Source organism: Jaculus jaculus, chromosome 1 (assembly GCF_020740685.1).
Source record: "Jaculus jaculus isolate mJacJac1 chromosome 1, mJacJac1.mat.Y.cur, whole genome shotgun sequence".
NCBI classification, from domain to species: domain Eukaryota; kingdom Metazoa; phylum Chordata; class Mammalia; order Rodentia; family Dipodidae; genus Jaculus; species Jaculus jaculus.
In genome coordinates this window covers 246,942,789-246,955,424 of record NC_059102.1, presented here as the reverse complement: position 1 = coordinate 246,955,424, position 12,636 = coordinate 246,942,789, and the positions used below count along the sequence as shown (strand labels likewise).

The 12,636-nt window shown below is 48.7% G+C and overlaps 1 protein-coding gene and 1 pseudogene across 1 annotated transcript; both read right to left on the bottom strand.

Moving 5' to 3' along the window:
- Positions 1–1,404: 1,404 nt before the first annotated feature.
- On the bottom strand, positions 1,405–5,521 carry Dpep2nb (DPEP2 neighbor). The gene is made up of 2 exons (XM_045142807.1): positions 5,476–5,521; positions 1,405–1,811 (listed from the first exon to the last, which is right to left on the bottom strand). The coding sequence occupies exons 1-2, from the start codon at positions 5,519–5,521 to the stop codon at positions 1,405–1,407; spliced, it is 453 nt and encodes a 150-aa protein (XP_044998742.1).
- A 389-nt stretch (positions 5,522–5,910) lies between these two features.
- LOC123457749 lies at positions 5,911–7,617 on the bottom strand (annotated as a pseudogene).
- Positions 7,618–12,636: the final 5,019 nt, after the last annotated feature.

Sequence of the window (12,636 nt, the reverse complement as noted above, 5' to 3'; positions counted from 1 at the left end):
CAGCCTGGGCTACAGTGAGACCCTACATCAAAAAACAGAAATGCGGGTTGGAGAGATGGCTTAGCGGTTAAGCGCTTGCCTGTGAAGCCTAAGAACCGCGGATCGAGGCTCGGTTCCCCAGGTCCCACGTTAGCCAGATGCACAAGGGGGCGCACGCGTCTGGAGTTCGTTTGCAGTGGCTGGAAGCCCTGGCGTGCCCATTCTCTTTCTCTCCCTCTGTCTTTCTCTCTGTGTCTCTCGCTCTCAAATAAAATAAATAAAAAATTTTTAAAAAATTAAAAAAAAAACCAGAAATGCAAGTGAGTGAACAAACAAACAAAAACCTGGCTTTTAACTAAATTCATCTGGCCATCATCTGAAGGAGTCACCCAAATATGAGATGCACCCAAGGGCTCTTATTGAGGTCAGAAGACCAGGCACTCTATGTAGGAATGGACCTAAAGTACAGGGGACAGGGCGGGTTGGGGTTTGGTCTTGGACAAGCTGGATTTAAAGTCACAGGGTCCTATAGAAAAGCATTTTAGGAGCTGGATGTTGTGGCACAAGCCTTTAGTTCCAGCACTGGTGAGGAAGTTAGGAGGATTGCCTTGAGTCTGAGGCCATGTGACATGAAGTAGTCAATTCCAGGTCAGTGTGGACTAGAACAAGAACTTACCTGAAAAAACAACACACGTTAAAAAAGAAAGAAAATAAGTCATTTTAGGGCTGGAGAGATTGATCAGCGGTTAAGGTGCTTGCTTGCAACACCTGATGCCCAGGTTCAACTCTATTATCCACATAATACCAGATGCACCAGTGGCCTAGGCATCTGGTGTTCATTTGCAGCAGCATGAAGCTCTAGCATGTCCATTGTCTCTCTGTGTCTGCTCTCCCTTGGTCTATCTTTGTTTGCAAATAAATAAGACATATATTAAAAAATCATTTTATTGAACAGTCAGGGAATCCACCGGCACCATAGTGGGCTGAATATAAAAGAATGGGGGAGCCTGGGTGGAGGAGGCTGGATTCTCCGTGGTGTCCCAGCTTTGGGTCACAGGTTTTCCTGAGGTTGTTTATTCCACCTCTGGAAACCGTAGGCAGGACTCTTTCTAGCTAGCTACTGCTCATTTGTCCAGATTCCGGAAGCCCAGCCACTCCTGCTTGTACTGGTGGATGCTGGCGGAGATTCAGAGCCGAAGCCCATGGGTACAGAGACCTGGATTAGGTCTCTCCTCGTCCTCTCTCTGCGCTGGGCTCCTCCTCGGCTGGCACAAGGCAGGCTGTTCTTTCTTCTGCCCACGAAGGGGCTGGAGAGGACCGAGCAGAGGGTGGGATGGTCAGGGCAGCTGCTCCTTTCCAACTGCACCTCGGAGGCTCCTTGCTCCTGGCCAGGGGATGTGACTCTGGCTCCCAGATGAAGAAGGCTCAGGCAGGAGAGCTCAGGTCATGTCCCAGAGGGGCAGTGGTCAGTGCTGAAGGGGCCTGAGCGGTCTCAGCAGCTCGAGGCTTGTCCTCGCCACAGAGATGCCCAACCAGCAAGCTTCTCTGGGCGCGCCTCTTGCTGCCACGCCTCAGGCGAGGAATTCTGGGGCTTGGGCACCCTCCATCTCTGTGGGACTCTTCCTGAGCTCGGCGTCTCTTGGAAGCCTGCCTGGGTGCTGGCTCCTCTTCCTTGGCCTTTGCAGGGGTGGCAATGGGAGCGTCCCCATAGGCCCGGTAGCCACCAACCAGGCAGTAAGTCTCCCCATGCCAGCGCATCTGGCTCTCTCCATTTCCCCTGTAGGTGACATGGTAGTAAGCAGGGGTAGGGTGCGGCGTGGGAGCCCGTGGTGCTGCAAGGAAAACCAGAACTGCAGTGAAGGTCACAGACCATTAGTGGAAGCTGCTACTGTTAACTGAATAATGGATATGCCACGCCCATGAAATTGCCCTCTAAATATATCACGTTTAGCCCATAGGTTTGTGCTGATTGAACCTTTGGTTAGAGAAGCCGTTTTCCTTCCTCCCCCCTTCTTTCTTTCCTTCCTTCCTTCCCTCTTTGAGAGAGAGAGAGAATGGACATACCAGGGCCTCCAGCTTGCTGCAAATGGACTCGAGAGGCATGTGCCACTATGTACATCTGGCTTTCATGATTACTGGGGAGTCAAACCCTGGATGTTAAGCTTTGAAGGAACGTGCCTCTACCACTGAGCCATCTCTCCAGCCCTCTAAAAAAAATATTTTGGCCAGGTATAGAGGCAGAGGTAGGAGAATTATCATGAGTTTGAGGTCAGCTTGAGACGACATAGTGAATTTTAGGTCAGCCTGGGATAGAGCAAGACCTTATTTCAAAAATCTAAGAAATATGGATAATGAAGATGTGGCACATTTATACAATCGAGTTCTACTCAGCGGTAAAGAAAAATGAAGTTATGAAATTTGCAGAAAAATGGATGGACCTGGAAAGGATTATACTAAGTGAGGTAACTCAGGCCCAGAAATCCAAGTGCCACATGTTCTCTTTCATATGTGGATCCTAGCTACAGATGATTGGACTTCTGCGTGAGAATGAAAATACTTAATAGCAGAGGCCAGTAAGTTAAAAAGGAGACATAAAGGGAAGAGAAAGGAAGGGAGGAGGGTACTTAATAGGTTGATATTATATATATCTAAGTACAATGATTGATGGGGAGGTAATATGATGGAGAATGGAAATTCAAAGGGAAAAGTGTGTGTGGGGGAGGGAGGGAATTACCATGGGATATTTTTTATAATCATGGAAAATGCTAATAAAAATTAAAATAAATAAAAAGAAAAAAGTCCAAGAAATAAAAATAAAGTAAAAATATTTTTAAATATATTTTTTAATTATTTGAGAAAGAGAGAGAGACAGAGAGGGAGAGAATGGGCATGCCAGGGCTTCCAACCACTGCAAACGAACTCCAGATGCATGCACCACATCGTGCATCTGGCTTATGTGGGTCCTGGGGAGTAGAACCTGGGTCCTTTGGCTTTTCAGGCAAGTGCCTTAACCGCTAAGCCATCTCTCCAACCTCCAAGTAAAAATATTTTTATTGGGCTGGAGAGATGTCTACGTGGATACGGTGCTTGCTTGTAGAGTCTGACAATGCAGGTTCGGTTCCCCAAAACCCACATGGAGCCAAATGCACACAGTGGCACTTGTCTGGAGCTCGTTTGGAGAGGCAGGAGGTCCTGATGTATGCATTCTCATTTTCTCATCTTTCTCCTTACAGAGGAAATGCTTAAAATTATATTTTATAATGTCTTTTTAAATTATTTATTTAAGAGAGTGAAAGTGAGGGGGGGGGGGAATGGGCTTGTCAGGGCCTCCAGCCACTGCAAACGAACTTCAGATGCATGTACCCCCTTGTGCCTCTGGCTAATGTGGGTCCTAGGAAATCAAACCTGGGCCCACTGGCTTTGCAGGTAAATAACTTCTCCGCTAAGCCATCCCTCCAGCCTGTTTTTTTTTTTTTTTTTTTTTGAGACAGGATCTTATTATGTGAAACTCTTATTATGTGAAACCCTAGACTTATGCAACCCTTCTGCATCAGTCTCCCTAGCAGCCGTGACTACAGTACTGCTCGACTGTGTCTAAGTCTAGTATGTCCAAAGCCAAATTTTAAGTACCAAGTTTATTCCCAAAGAGGCTTCTCACATCCCCTCCTAGAGAAACTATCTCCCCAGCTCTCCCTGCGCAGGAGCACTTCATGTACAATGCTTGGCTCTTTCGTTCTTCCCAAATGGAAGACTCCACCCTTTCCTTCAGCAGTCAGCAGCTCACACTGCCACGTGACCTAGGGAACCTATGCGGGTTTCTCCATTACTGTGTAGGAAAGGTGCCTGGGTCTGAGGATAAGGGGATTAGCCTTCAACAGTCCTTCCTCCAACTGCTCCATTTACCACTTGACAACAAAAGTACACTTGGCTTTTGCTAATAGATCAAGAAAGGATCTGGCTGGAAGTAGTGGCACATACCTATAATTCATCACTTGAAAGGCAGGGCAGGATTGCCACACATTGCAGGCCAACCTAGTCCACATACAGATTTCTAGGCCTGCGAGGGATACATGCCGAAACTGTCTTTAAAAAAATGTCTGGAGCTGGGTATGGTGGTGCACACCTTTAATCCCAGCACTCAGAAGGCAGAGGTAGGAGGATCATTGTGAGTTCAAGGCCACCCTGAGACTCCATAGTGAATTCCAGGTCAGCCTGAGCTAGAGTGAGACCCTACCTCGAAACCTCCCCTCCAAAAAAAAAAATGTCTGGACTGTTTTGTAGACCAAGGAAAAGCTAAATTGATATAGTAGTTCCCACCTAAATACTTGACAAGAGTAATGAACATAATAGCTGGGTGTGGTAGCACACGCCTTTACTCCCACTAATCAGGAGGCAGAGGTAAGAGAATCGCTGTGAGTTCGAGGCCATCCTGAGACTACATAGTGAATGCCAGGTCAGTCTGAGCTAGAGTGAGACCCTACCTTGAAAAACAAAAAAAAATAAGAGTAATGAATATAAAAAGTTGGTCCCGAGTGTGTGGGGCTGGGAGGTAGGGCAGCCATTCACTGTTCTCACAGGTGTATGTGAGGTATGGTGGCCATGCCTAAACCTCAGCTTTTGGGAGGCTGAGGTGGGAGGATCACTGTGAGTTCAAGGCCATCATTTATCTACAGGGTGAATTCCAGGTTAGCCTGGGCTACAGTGAAACCCTATTTCAGGAAAAAAAAAAAAAAAGAGGTGTAGCAGGCAAGACCAAAGGAGTATGTAGTAGCTCAGTTGCCCAACAGGGTTGTGTGTACCCTAAGGGCTGGTGTCAAGAACCTGGTCAACCTGGACTTACCTGATGCACTGGCCTCACAGGGAACAGAGGACAGGTTTGAGTTAATATAGAAGATTCGGTCACACATTCTCTCTCAGACAACCAAACAGACTGGTATCTTGGAGGGAAATGATAAGAAAGTTTCCCTGAGGGCACCAGGTTTGTTGTCACATTGCCATGGCAACTGAGAACAGTGATGGCATCTCTACCCAGAGATGTCACGTAAGGAAGCTGTAACTGAAGGGAAAGAGTCCAGCCCTGAGTATTTTATAGAGAAGAGCAGGGAAAAAGCAAAGAGGAAATGTGGACTCAACTGGCCTTCCCACCCACATCTTAATTAAGTAGGCAGACCCTGTGGTCAGCATCTGTAGGTGGGCAAAACTCCAGTGACTAGAGGAGGGCACAAAAACCCAAATTCTGAGATTTGTTGCAATCAAGATAACCGTGAAGCCTAAGTACCCAGGTTTGCTTCTTTTATACTCATATAAAACCCAATGTACAAAGTGGCATAAGTGTCTGGAGTTCGTTAGCAATGGGTAGAGGCCCTGTTGTACCCATTTTCTCAGAAAGAGACAGAGAGAGAGAAAGAAAGAAAAGATATTTAGGCATTTACAAGGGCATGTTGTTCATGTTGGCTTTCCAGATTTACACCTGCCAGAAACATGAGGACAGCTCACCATATTCAAAGGTGACAGTACTGCCAAGAATGGTAAAAGTGTCCATGGCAAGAGGAATCGCCAGTGATTTTACAAAGTCAGAATAGCAAACCACTGTAACAGGAAATAGGAAACACACTCATGACACAATGAATAGTGAAGGATAATTTTATAATTTCACTTAATTTTCAAGACAGGCCAACAAAAAGGTTGATGATGTAGCTCAGCTCAGTGGGGCCCTAGTTTCAAGTGTCAGTATGGACAAAAAGTAAGTAAAAACAAAGTGTGACTGACTCTTCAAAACCTACTGTATTCTGCCCCAATAGTAATTACCGTTAGGTGAGTCCATTAACATACACACACAAAACCCACCATTTATTAGCTAGTTTATATTGTCTGTAATCCCAGCATTAAGTGAGTTCAACACCAGACTTAGATATACAGTAACAACTTGTCTCAAAACAAATCATTTATTGTTAGAAATCATTACATGATATAAAGTAAAATCCACCATATTTTTTTAATATTGTAAAAAACTCACATTGCTCAGCTCCTAATGCCCTCAAAGCAGTCCAGTATCTTCTACTGACAAGTGTAATTATCCACCTGGGACCTCAGCAAGATTCCTGATCTAACATTACATTGAAGCAAACCAAAATCAGGCTTGTTAAGGCAAACTGTCTCTGAGGATGCGAGTCCTGGACGGCTTCTTCTTTGATGAGCTGCCAACTCAAGTCTTCTGAACCAGGCTCACATCCTAGGGGTGGGTCACAAAGCTGACGACCTTCCCTGGCACCTCCTTCCTGCTCTGTGGATATAACCCTGCAGGGTAGGAGGAAAGTCATAATTGACAACCAGTTCCACACCGGAGCTGTCTAGGGCACGAGAAGCTGTCTCTGTGAAAACAAGGATGTCTTGGGAGCCCTTCTGGAAGCACTGGAAAACCCCTGCCCTCAGGGCAGCTGGTCATCCAGAATATAGCCTAGCCAGTTCACAGTACCGGACGGTTCGCGAGGGTCCAGTCTTATGTGATCATCATGTTGCTTGAGGATCTGCACCAACTGTTAATCTTCTTTCCTCCCTTTAGCTTCATAAACGTCTGTCGGACACAAGGCCCAATGCAGTGGAGCTTGGAGTTGGTGACGGTACCCAGACTCTGGGTTGGCAACTTCACTAAGCAATTGGTTTACAGTGAGAAAATGTAGCTCCCACCAGGGCTAAGTGAGCTTTGGGGTTAAAGGGGTCTTGTAAGTCATCTGGGCCTTCTGCGGTATGGGTCATCTCCAAGATGTAGTCCACCAGTTCCAGCAAGCTTTCATCCAGCAGTGTGCCCTCTTCATTCAACACCATGAAGGAGAAATGCTCCAAGCTGAAGAGCCGACTTTTCAGAGCCTTCCACAGATCCCCTGGAGTGACCCCAAACATCTGCCGACCGCTGTCTGGACAGCTGCAGCTTAATCCTACGTATGCCATGACGTCCCGCTGTCTGCCGCACCTGCAAGCCCAAGGACTTGCTCAGTGACCGGGCCACGGCTTGCACCTGCCCAGCTAATTCTCGGGAGGGCACGAGAATCAGGCCCCGGGGAGCTGCCGCGGTGCGGGAGTCCAGGTTTGCTTCGCTCAACAGCCGTTGACCTGCGACAGGCGGTAGCTCAGATCCGTTCCACAGCCGGTTTCCGCGCAGACGTCGCGGTGGCCGCCAAGTACTGGGCGGAGGGTACTCGACCGCACCGCGGCGGGACGAGCCACTCGGGGCGCAGCTTCCTCAAGGGCGCGCAGGCCTCGGGTGTGCAAAGCTGCCCCGGGACGACGGGTTGCGGAGGGCGGGCGCCTCCCGTCGCACGCGCTGCACGGAGCTCTGGTCCCCGCGAGCGAGCGCGGCGAAGCTCCCAGCCGGGCGAGGCGAGAGGCGCCGGACAACGGCTCCGGGCGAGGCGCGCGGGCCGCTTCCATCCCGGCCGCCGCGCCCACACCGGCAGGGCTGCAGCTCGCACCACCACCGGCCGCCGCCCCCTCCCACGACTGCTCGGGTCTCCGTAACGCCCGCGGGATGCGCACCACGGGCAAGGGCTCGTCGGAAGCACGGACTGCCAGGTTCCGCCGCGGCGCCGGGAGCAACCGATTCACTAGCGTCGAAAGCCGCGCCGGCCGCGCGGCAGCCATCGTCTGGCGGAAGCGGAAGAGGCGCGCGTGAGTGACGTCACGCGCGCGCCGCGGCCTCTGGTGCGGTTCCTGACGCGGCTCAGCGCTGTGTGCGGAGCTGGAAAAGCGTCCTGAGGGAGGGAGGGTCTTTAGAAGTCTGTAGCTGCGAGGTGTGTAGGTTCGAGCCGCGCTTCATCTCGGGGATCCACACCACATCCGGGAGAAGCGCAGGAGCAGGGAGGAGGGGAGCCTGCCTAGCTTTCCTGAGAGAACCCTTGCCAGAAGCAAGGCGTGTCAGGCACCTCTGTGCCCAGAGGAAGTCCCCGAGCCGGGTGACTGTTGACTCAGCCCTTAGGAGGCAGTGAGGTCCGAGGCTGACGCCTGCTGGCACACTAGGCAGCGGTCCTCCTGTCCCGTGGTGCTCGCTGCTTGACGGTGTGCAGGAGGAGCTGACAGCACGCCCATCAGCGTGGACGCATGGCTTCTGCCTGTATGTCCAGAATTACAGGGTGTTGTGAGGTCGTGTGACCAGGGTTCGGAAGCTGATTATCTCGTAGGGGTATGTCTCCATCGAGGGGTCAGTTAAAGTCAAGAGACATTAGGTATGGAGTCTGGGAGTGAATCAGGAAGAGTGTTTCTGACAGGAGGAAGGAGACAGGCAAAAGGGAGCAGAGCGGTAGGCAAGCTTGAGCAGATGTGAGTTGGAGAGGTGGGTACGCTAGGACCAGGGAGGACTGCGTGGGCTGTTCTTAATTCAGTTAGAAGCCATTGCAGGATAGAATCAGGGGAGTGATAATATAAGGATACTTTTTTTTTTTTGAGGTAGGGTCTCAGGCTAGCCCAGACTGACCTGGAATTTATAGTGGAGTCTCAGGGTGGCCTCGAACTCACAGTGATCCTCCTATCTCTGCCTCCCAAGTGCTGGAATTAAAAGCGTGCGCCACCAAGCCCGGCTTAAGGATCCTTTTTAAAAAGTCTTTTTACTAGCGGGGCATGGTGGCATATGCCTTTAATTCCAGCATGCGGTAGGCAGAGGTAGGAGGATTGCTGTAGGTTCGAGGCCATGCTGAGACTCTTGTGAATTCCAGGTCAGCCTGGGTTAGAGTGAGACTCTACCTCTGTATACAAAAACCAACGCCAAAAATATCTTTTTACTTATTTGCAAGCAGAGAAAGAGAGAGAGTGTGTAGGAGCACAATAGGGTGTCTTGACATGGTAAAGGAACTCCACACACTTGCACCTTTGTGTGTATCTGGCTTGACATCAGTACTGGAGAATTGAACCTGGGTCAGTATGCAAGCACCTTTACCTGATGAGCCATCTCCCCAGGCCAGAATCTCTTTGTACCACTGAGAGTGTGGCCTTTGATCCAAGGTAGAAGTAGGAGGATCGCCATGAGTTTGAGGACGCCCTGAGAATACATAATGAATTCCAGGTCAGCCTGTGTTAGAGTGAGATCCTACCTCAAAAAAATAAAAAAATCAAAGAATTAAAAAAAAAAAAAAAACCTAATCAAATAAACCCCACTTAAGACTGGGCACTCAGTAATGACTTTTTCTCAGGATTTTGAGAATTTTTTGTTCGTTTGTTTTTAGAGGTAAAGGCTCACTCTAGCCTAGGCTGACTTGGAATTGACTCTAGGCTAAGGATGGCCTTGAATTCACAGCAGTCCTTCCTCTGCCTCCCAACGTGCTGAGATTAAAGGCATGAGCCACCACTCCCATCCCATTTTGACAATGTTTGAGTCTCCCCAATAATCATCACCCATTCTAGGCAGGAAGTTTATCTGTTTTTATAAATTTTATTTATTTATTTATTTGACAGAGAAAGGGGGGAAGAGAGAGAATAAATTAATCAGGGCCTGCAGCCACTGCAAACAAACTCCAGATGCATGCATCTCCTTATGCATCTGGCTAATGTGAGTCCTGAGGAATCAAACCTGGGTCCTTTGGCTTTGCAGGAAAATGCCTTAACAGCTAAGGCATCCCACTAGCCCAGTGTATCTATTTTATACTCTGATGTACTCTGACACCAGGACACTGACTGGCATAGTTCAGACATGTAATGAATATTGGTGGGATGAATGACCATGCATGAATCTTTTTTGGTAGCACAGGAGAGGAAAGCACATGACTATATGACAAGGAGGCATACACTGGATGGAAGCAGGTATACTGTCCTTTATATTTCTGACCCATGTTCTCCTTTCTTCTGCCACAGCCAAGGAGGAATGGTTGTCGATAATCTCTCTCCACATTTTATTGGCTATGGTGTAAGTGGAGACTCTCCCAGAATGGCTGATGATCCTGAACTATGGACTAAACATTGGTTTTCTGGAACTGGGTCTAGCTTCCCTAGTTGGCTTTGAAAGTGGTCAGGCATATAGTGGGCCAAGAAGATCTCCCATCATGATTTCACTGAGTTAGGAGGGATCAACACATGTGATATTAATACATTCTGTGGGGCCTGCTGAGGGCCAGCACCCTGGGGAGCCCAGAGGCATTCTGGCCTATCTTGGATCAGATGGGTAGATGAACATCATGTTGAGCCACTTACATTCAGTTCACCACTGACTAGACAACTCAATGTTAGGAAAAAGAGGTAAAAGTCCAGACTCATACTAGGGCAGCTGGGTTAGGCTGGCATTGGTGGCTGTAGGATATTCTAGAACTGGTAGGTATTAGGCCAATAAATATACCTACTCCCTTGCCCTAGAGAACATTAGGGCTTCAAGACCAGGCTAACAGATCTGATAGGCATAAAAAGGCTGGGGGAGGAGGAGATGGCTCAGGGGTTAAAAGCACTTGTTTGCAAATCCTGCCATCCCAGGTTTGATTCCCTCATATCCATGTAAATCAGATGCACAAATTGGCACATGCATCTGGAGTCCATTTCTAGCAGTAAGAGGTCCTGGTGTGCCAATGCTTGCTCACTCACATTCTTTATCACAAACAAAACCAAACAGCCCCCCCCCAAAGATAAATTACATTATTCAGTATGGATAGTGATGGAGTGTGAGCATAGTGATTGTGAATAAGAAACTACCCACTAGCTGGGCGTGGTGGTGCACGCCTTTAATCCCAGCACTTGGGAGGCATAGGTAGGAGGATCACTGTGAGTTTGAGGCCATCCTGAGATTCCATGGTGAATTCCTGGTCGGTCAGGTTGGACTAGAGTGAAACAATACCATAAAGAAGAAGAAAGAGGAGGAGATGGAGAAGAAGGAGGGGGAGGAAGAAGAAAGAGGAAAAGGAGGAGAAGAAACTACTTAATGCTTCTAATATTATTAATTATTGGTATTGAGAGTTGAATCCAGGGTCTTACCCATGCTAGGCAGGTTCTCTTCCACTGAGCTATTTCCCATATTTCCATTGTTTACATGTCAATGAAAAGAAAAAAAAAACAATAAAAAAGGAAAAAGTGAATGAGACAGGGCTGGAGAGATAGATACCCAAGTGGTTAAAGGTGAATAATTGCAAAGCATGCCAGTCAGTGTTGAATTCTGAAGAACCAGATGCACGGGGCTGGAGAGATGGGTTAGTGGTTGAGGTGATTGCCTGTGAAGCCTAAGGACCCATGTTTGACTCTCCAGATCCCATGTAAGCCAGACACAGAAAGGCGAGGCAAGTGCAAGTTCTCTCATGACCACTAGGTGGCACAATCGTCTTGAGTTTGATTTCAGTTGCTGAGGTGCTAGTATGCCAATTCTCTCTCTAAAATAAAAAATAAATAAAAATTTAAAATAATTAAAGAGACAGATACATGAAGTAATGCATATGTCTGATGTTCATTTGCAGTGCTAAGAGGCCCTGGCATACCCCTTTATGCCTAGTGTGTTGGTGCACATCTTTTTAATCCCTGCACTTGGGAGGTTGAGATAGGAGGATCACATTGAGTTTGAGGCCAACCTGAGACTACATAGTAAATTGCTGGTCAACCTGAGCTAGAGCAAGACCATATCTTAAACCAAAACCAGGACTTCCGGTTAAGATGGTAGCGTAGGTACCACACCAATGCAGCCTGGGGGGGGGAAAGACCAAAAAAATTCAGCAAAATACACACTTTTACTAAATAGTGAGGTGTATAGGAAATTGAAGCAGCAGTGGAGAAGTAGAAGACATCCAGAGCATCCAGAGCCTGCACAGGCCGGCAAAAGCAGCCCCGGCAGCTCCGCCAACCATGGTGGCGGCGCACCACAAAGCTACCAGACTCGGCTCCAGCCGCAGGAAAACCCAGGGGCGGGGAGCTTCCCCTCACACCGCGCTCTCCACAACTCAGGAGACGTGAAGGGAGAGCAGCAGTGAGTAATGGAGGAGCAGACCACGAGATAGAAGAACATGTGGAAGAGCGAGAGAACCAGAGCAGTTGCAGCTCCCTCCCCTCCCCCACCACCTGAGCCCAGCTCCAGCGAACAGAGCAGTGTCCTGGGACCCAGCCATGCCAACTTAGGCCAACAGTGGGACCCAAGCATGAGCAGAGTCCGGCAGCAGTAACAGCGACCCCAACAGCAGCAGACCCAGCAGCAGCAGCTTCAGTGGCAGCAGCGGCAGTGGACCCAGCAGCTTCAGCAGCAGCAGTGGCTCCAGAAGTGGCAGCTACAGCAGCAGCAGAGGCAGCAGCAGCGATGGACTCAGCAGCAGTGATGGACCCAGCAGCAGCAGCTTCAGCAGCAGCGGCTACAGACCCAGCAGTGGCAGCTTTAGCAGCAGCAGTTCCAGCAGCAGGGGTGCTGATCTGCAGGGCCACAGTTGCCAGGAATGGTTTGCCCTGCAGGAAAAGCCAGTGCCCAGCTCCAGAAATCAGAACAGCAGCCTGACGACCCAGGCAGCAACTGGACTGAGACCAAAATCATCCAAGGTAACTGGGATTGCACCAGGGAAGGGTCTCACTTGGTCACAAGCTGACTTGGATCCCTCAACAGACCAGAAATCTTAACCTCTATGTTGATAGAGGATGTGGTTGTTGTAATAACTATTCTGGCATACACACTTGGGGCTGTTTTTGATTGAATGGGTACAGTGTTTAGTTAGCTTTTAGAAG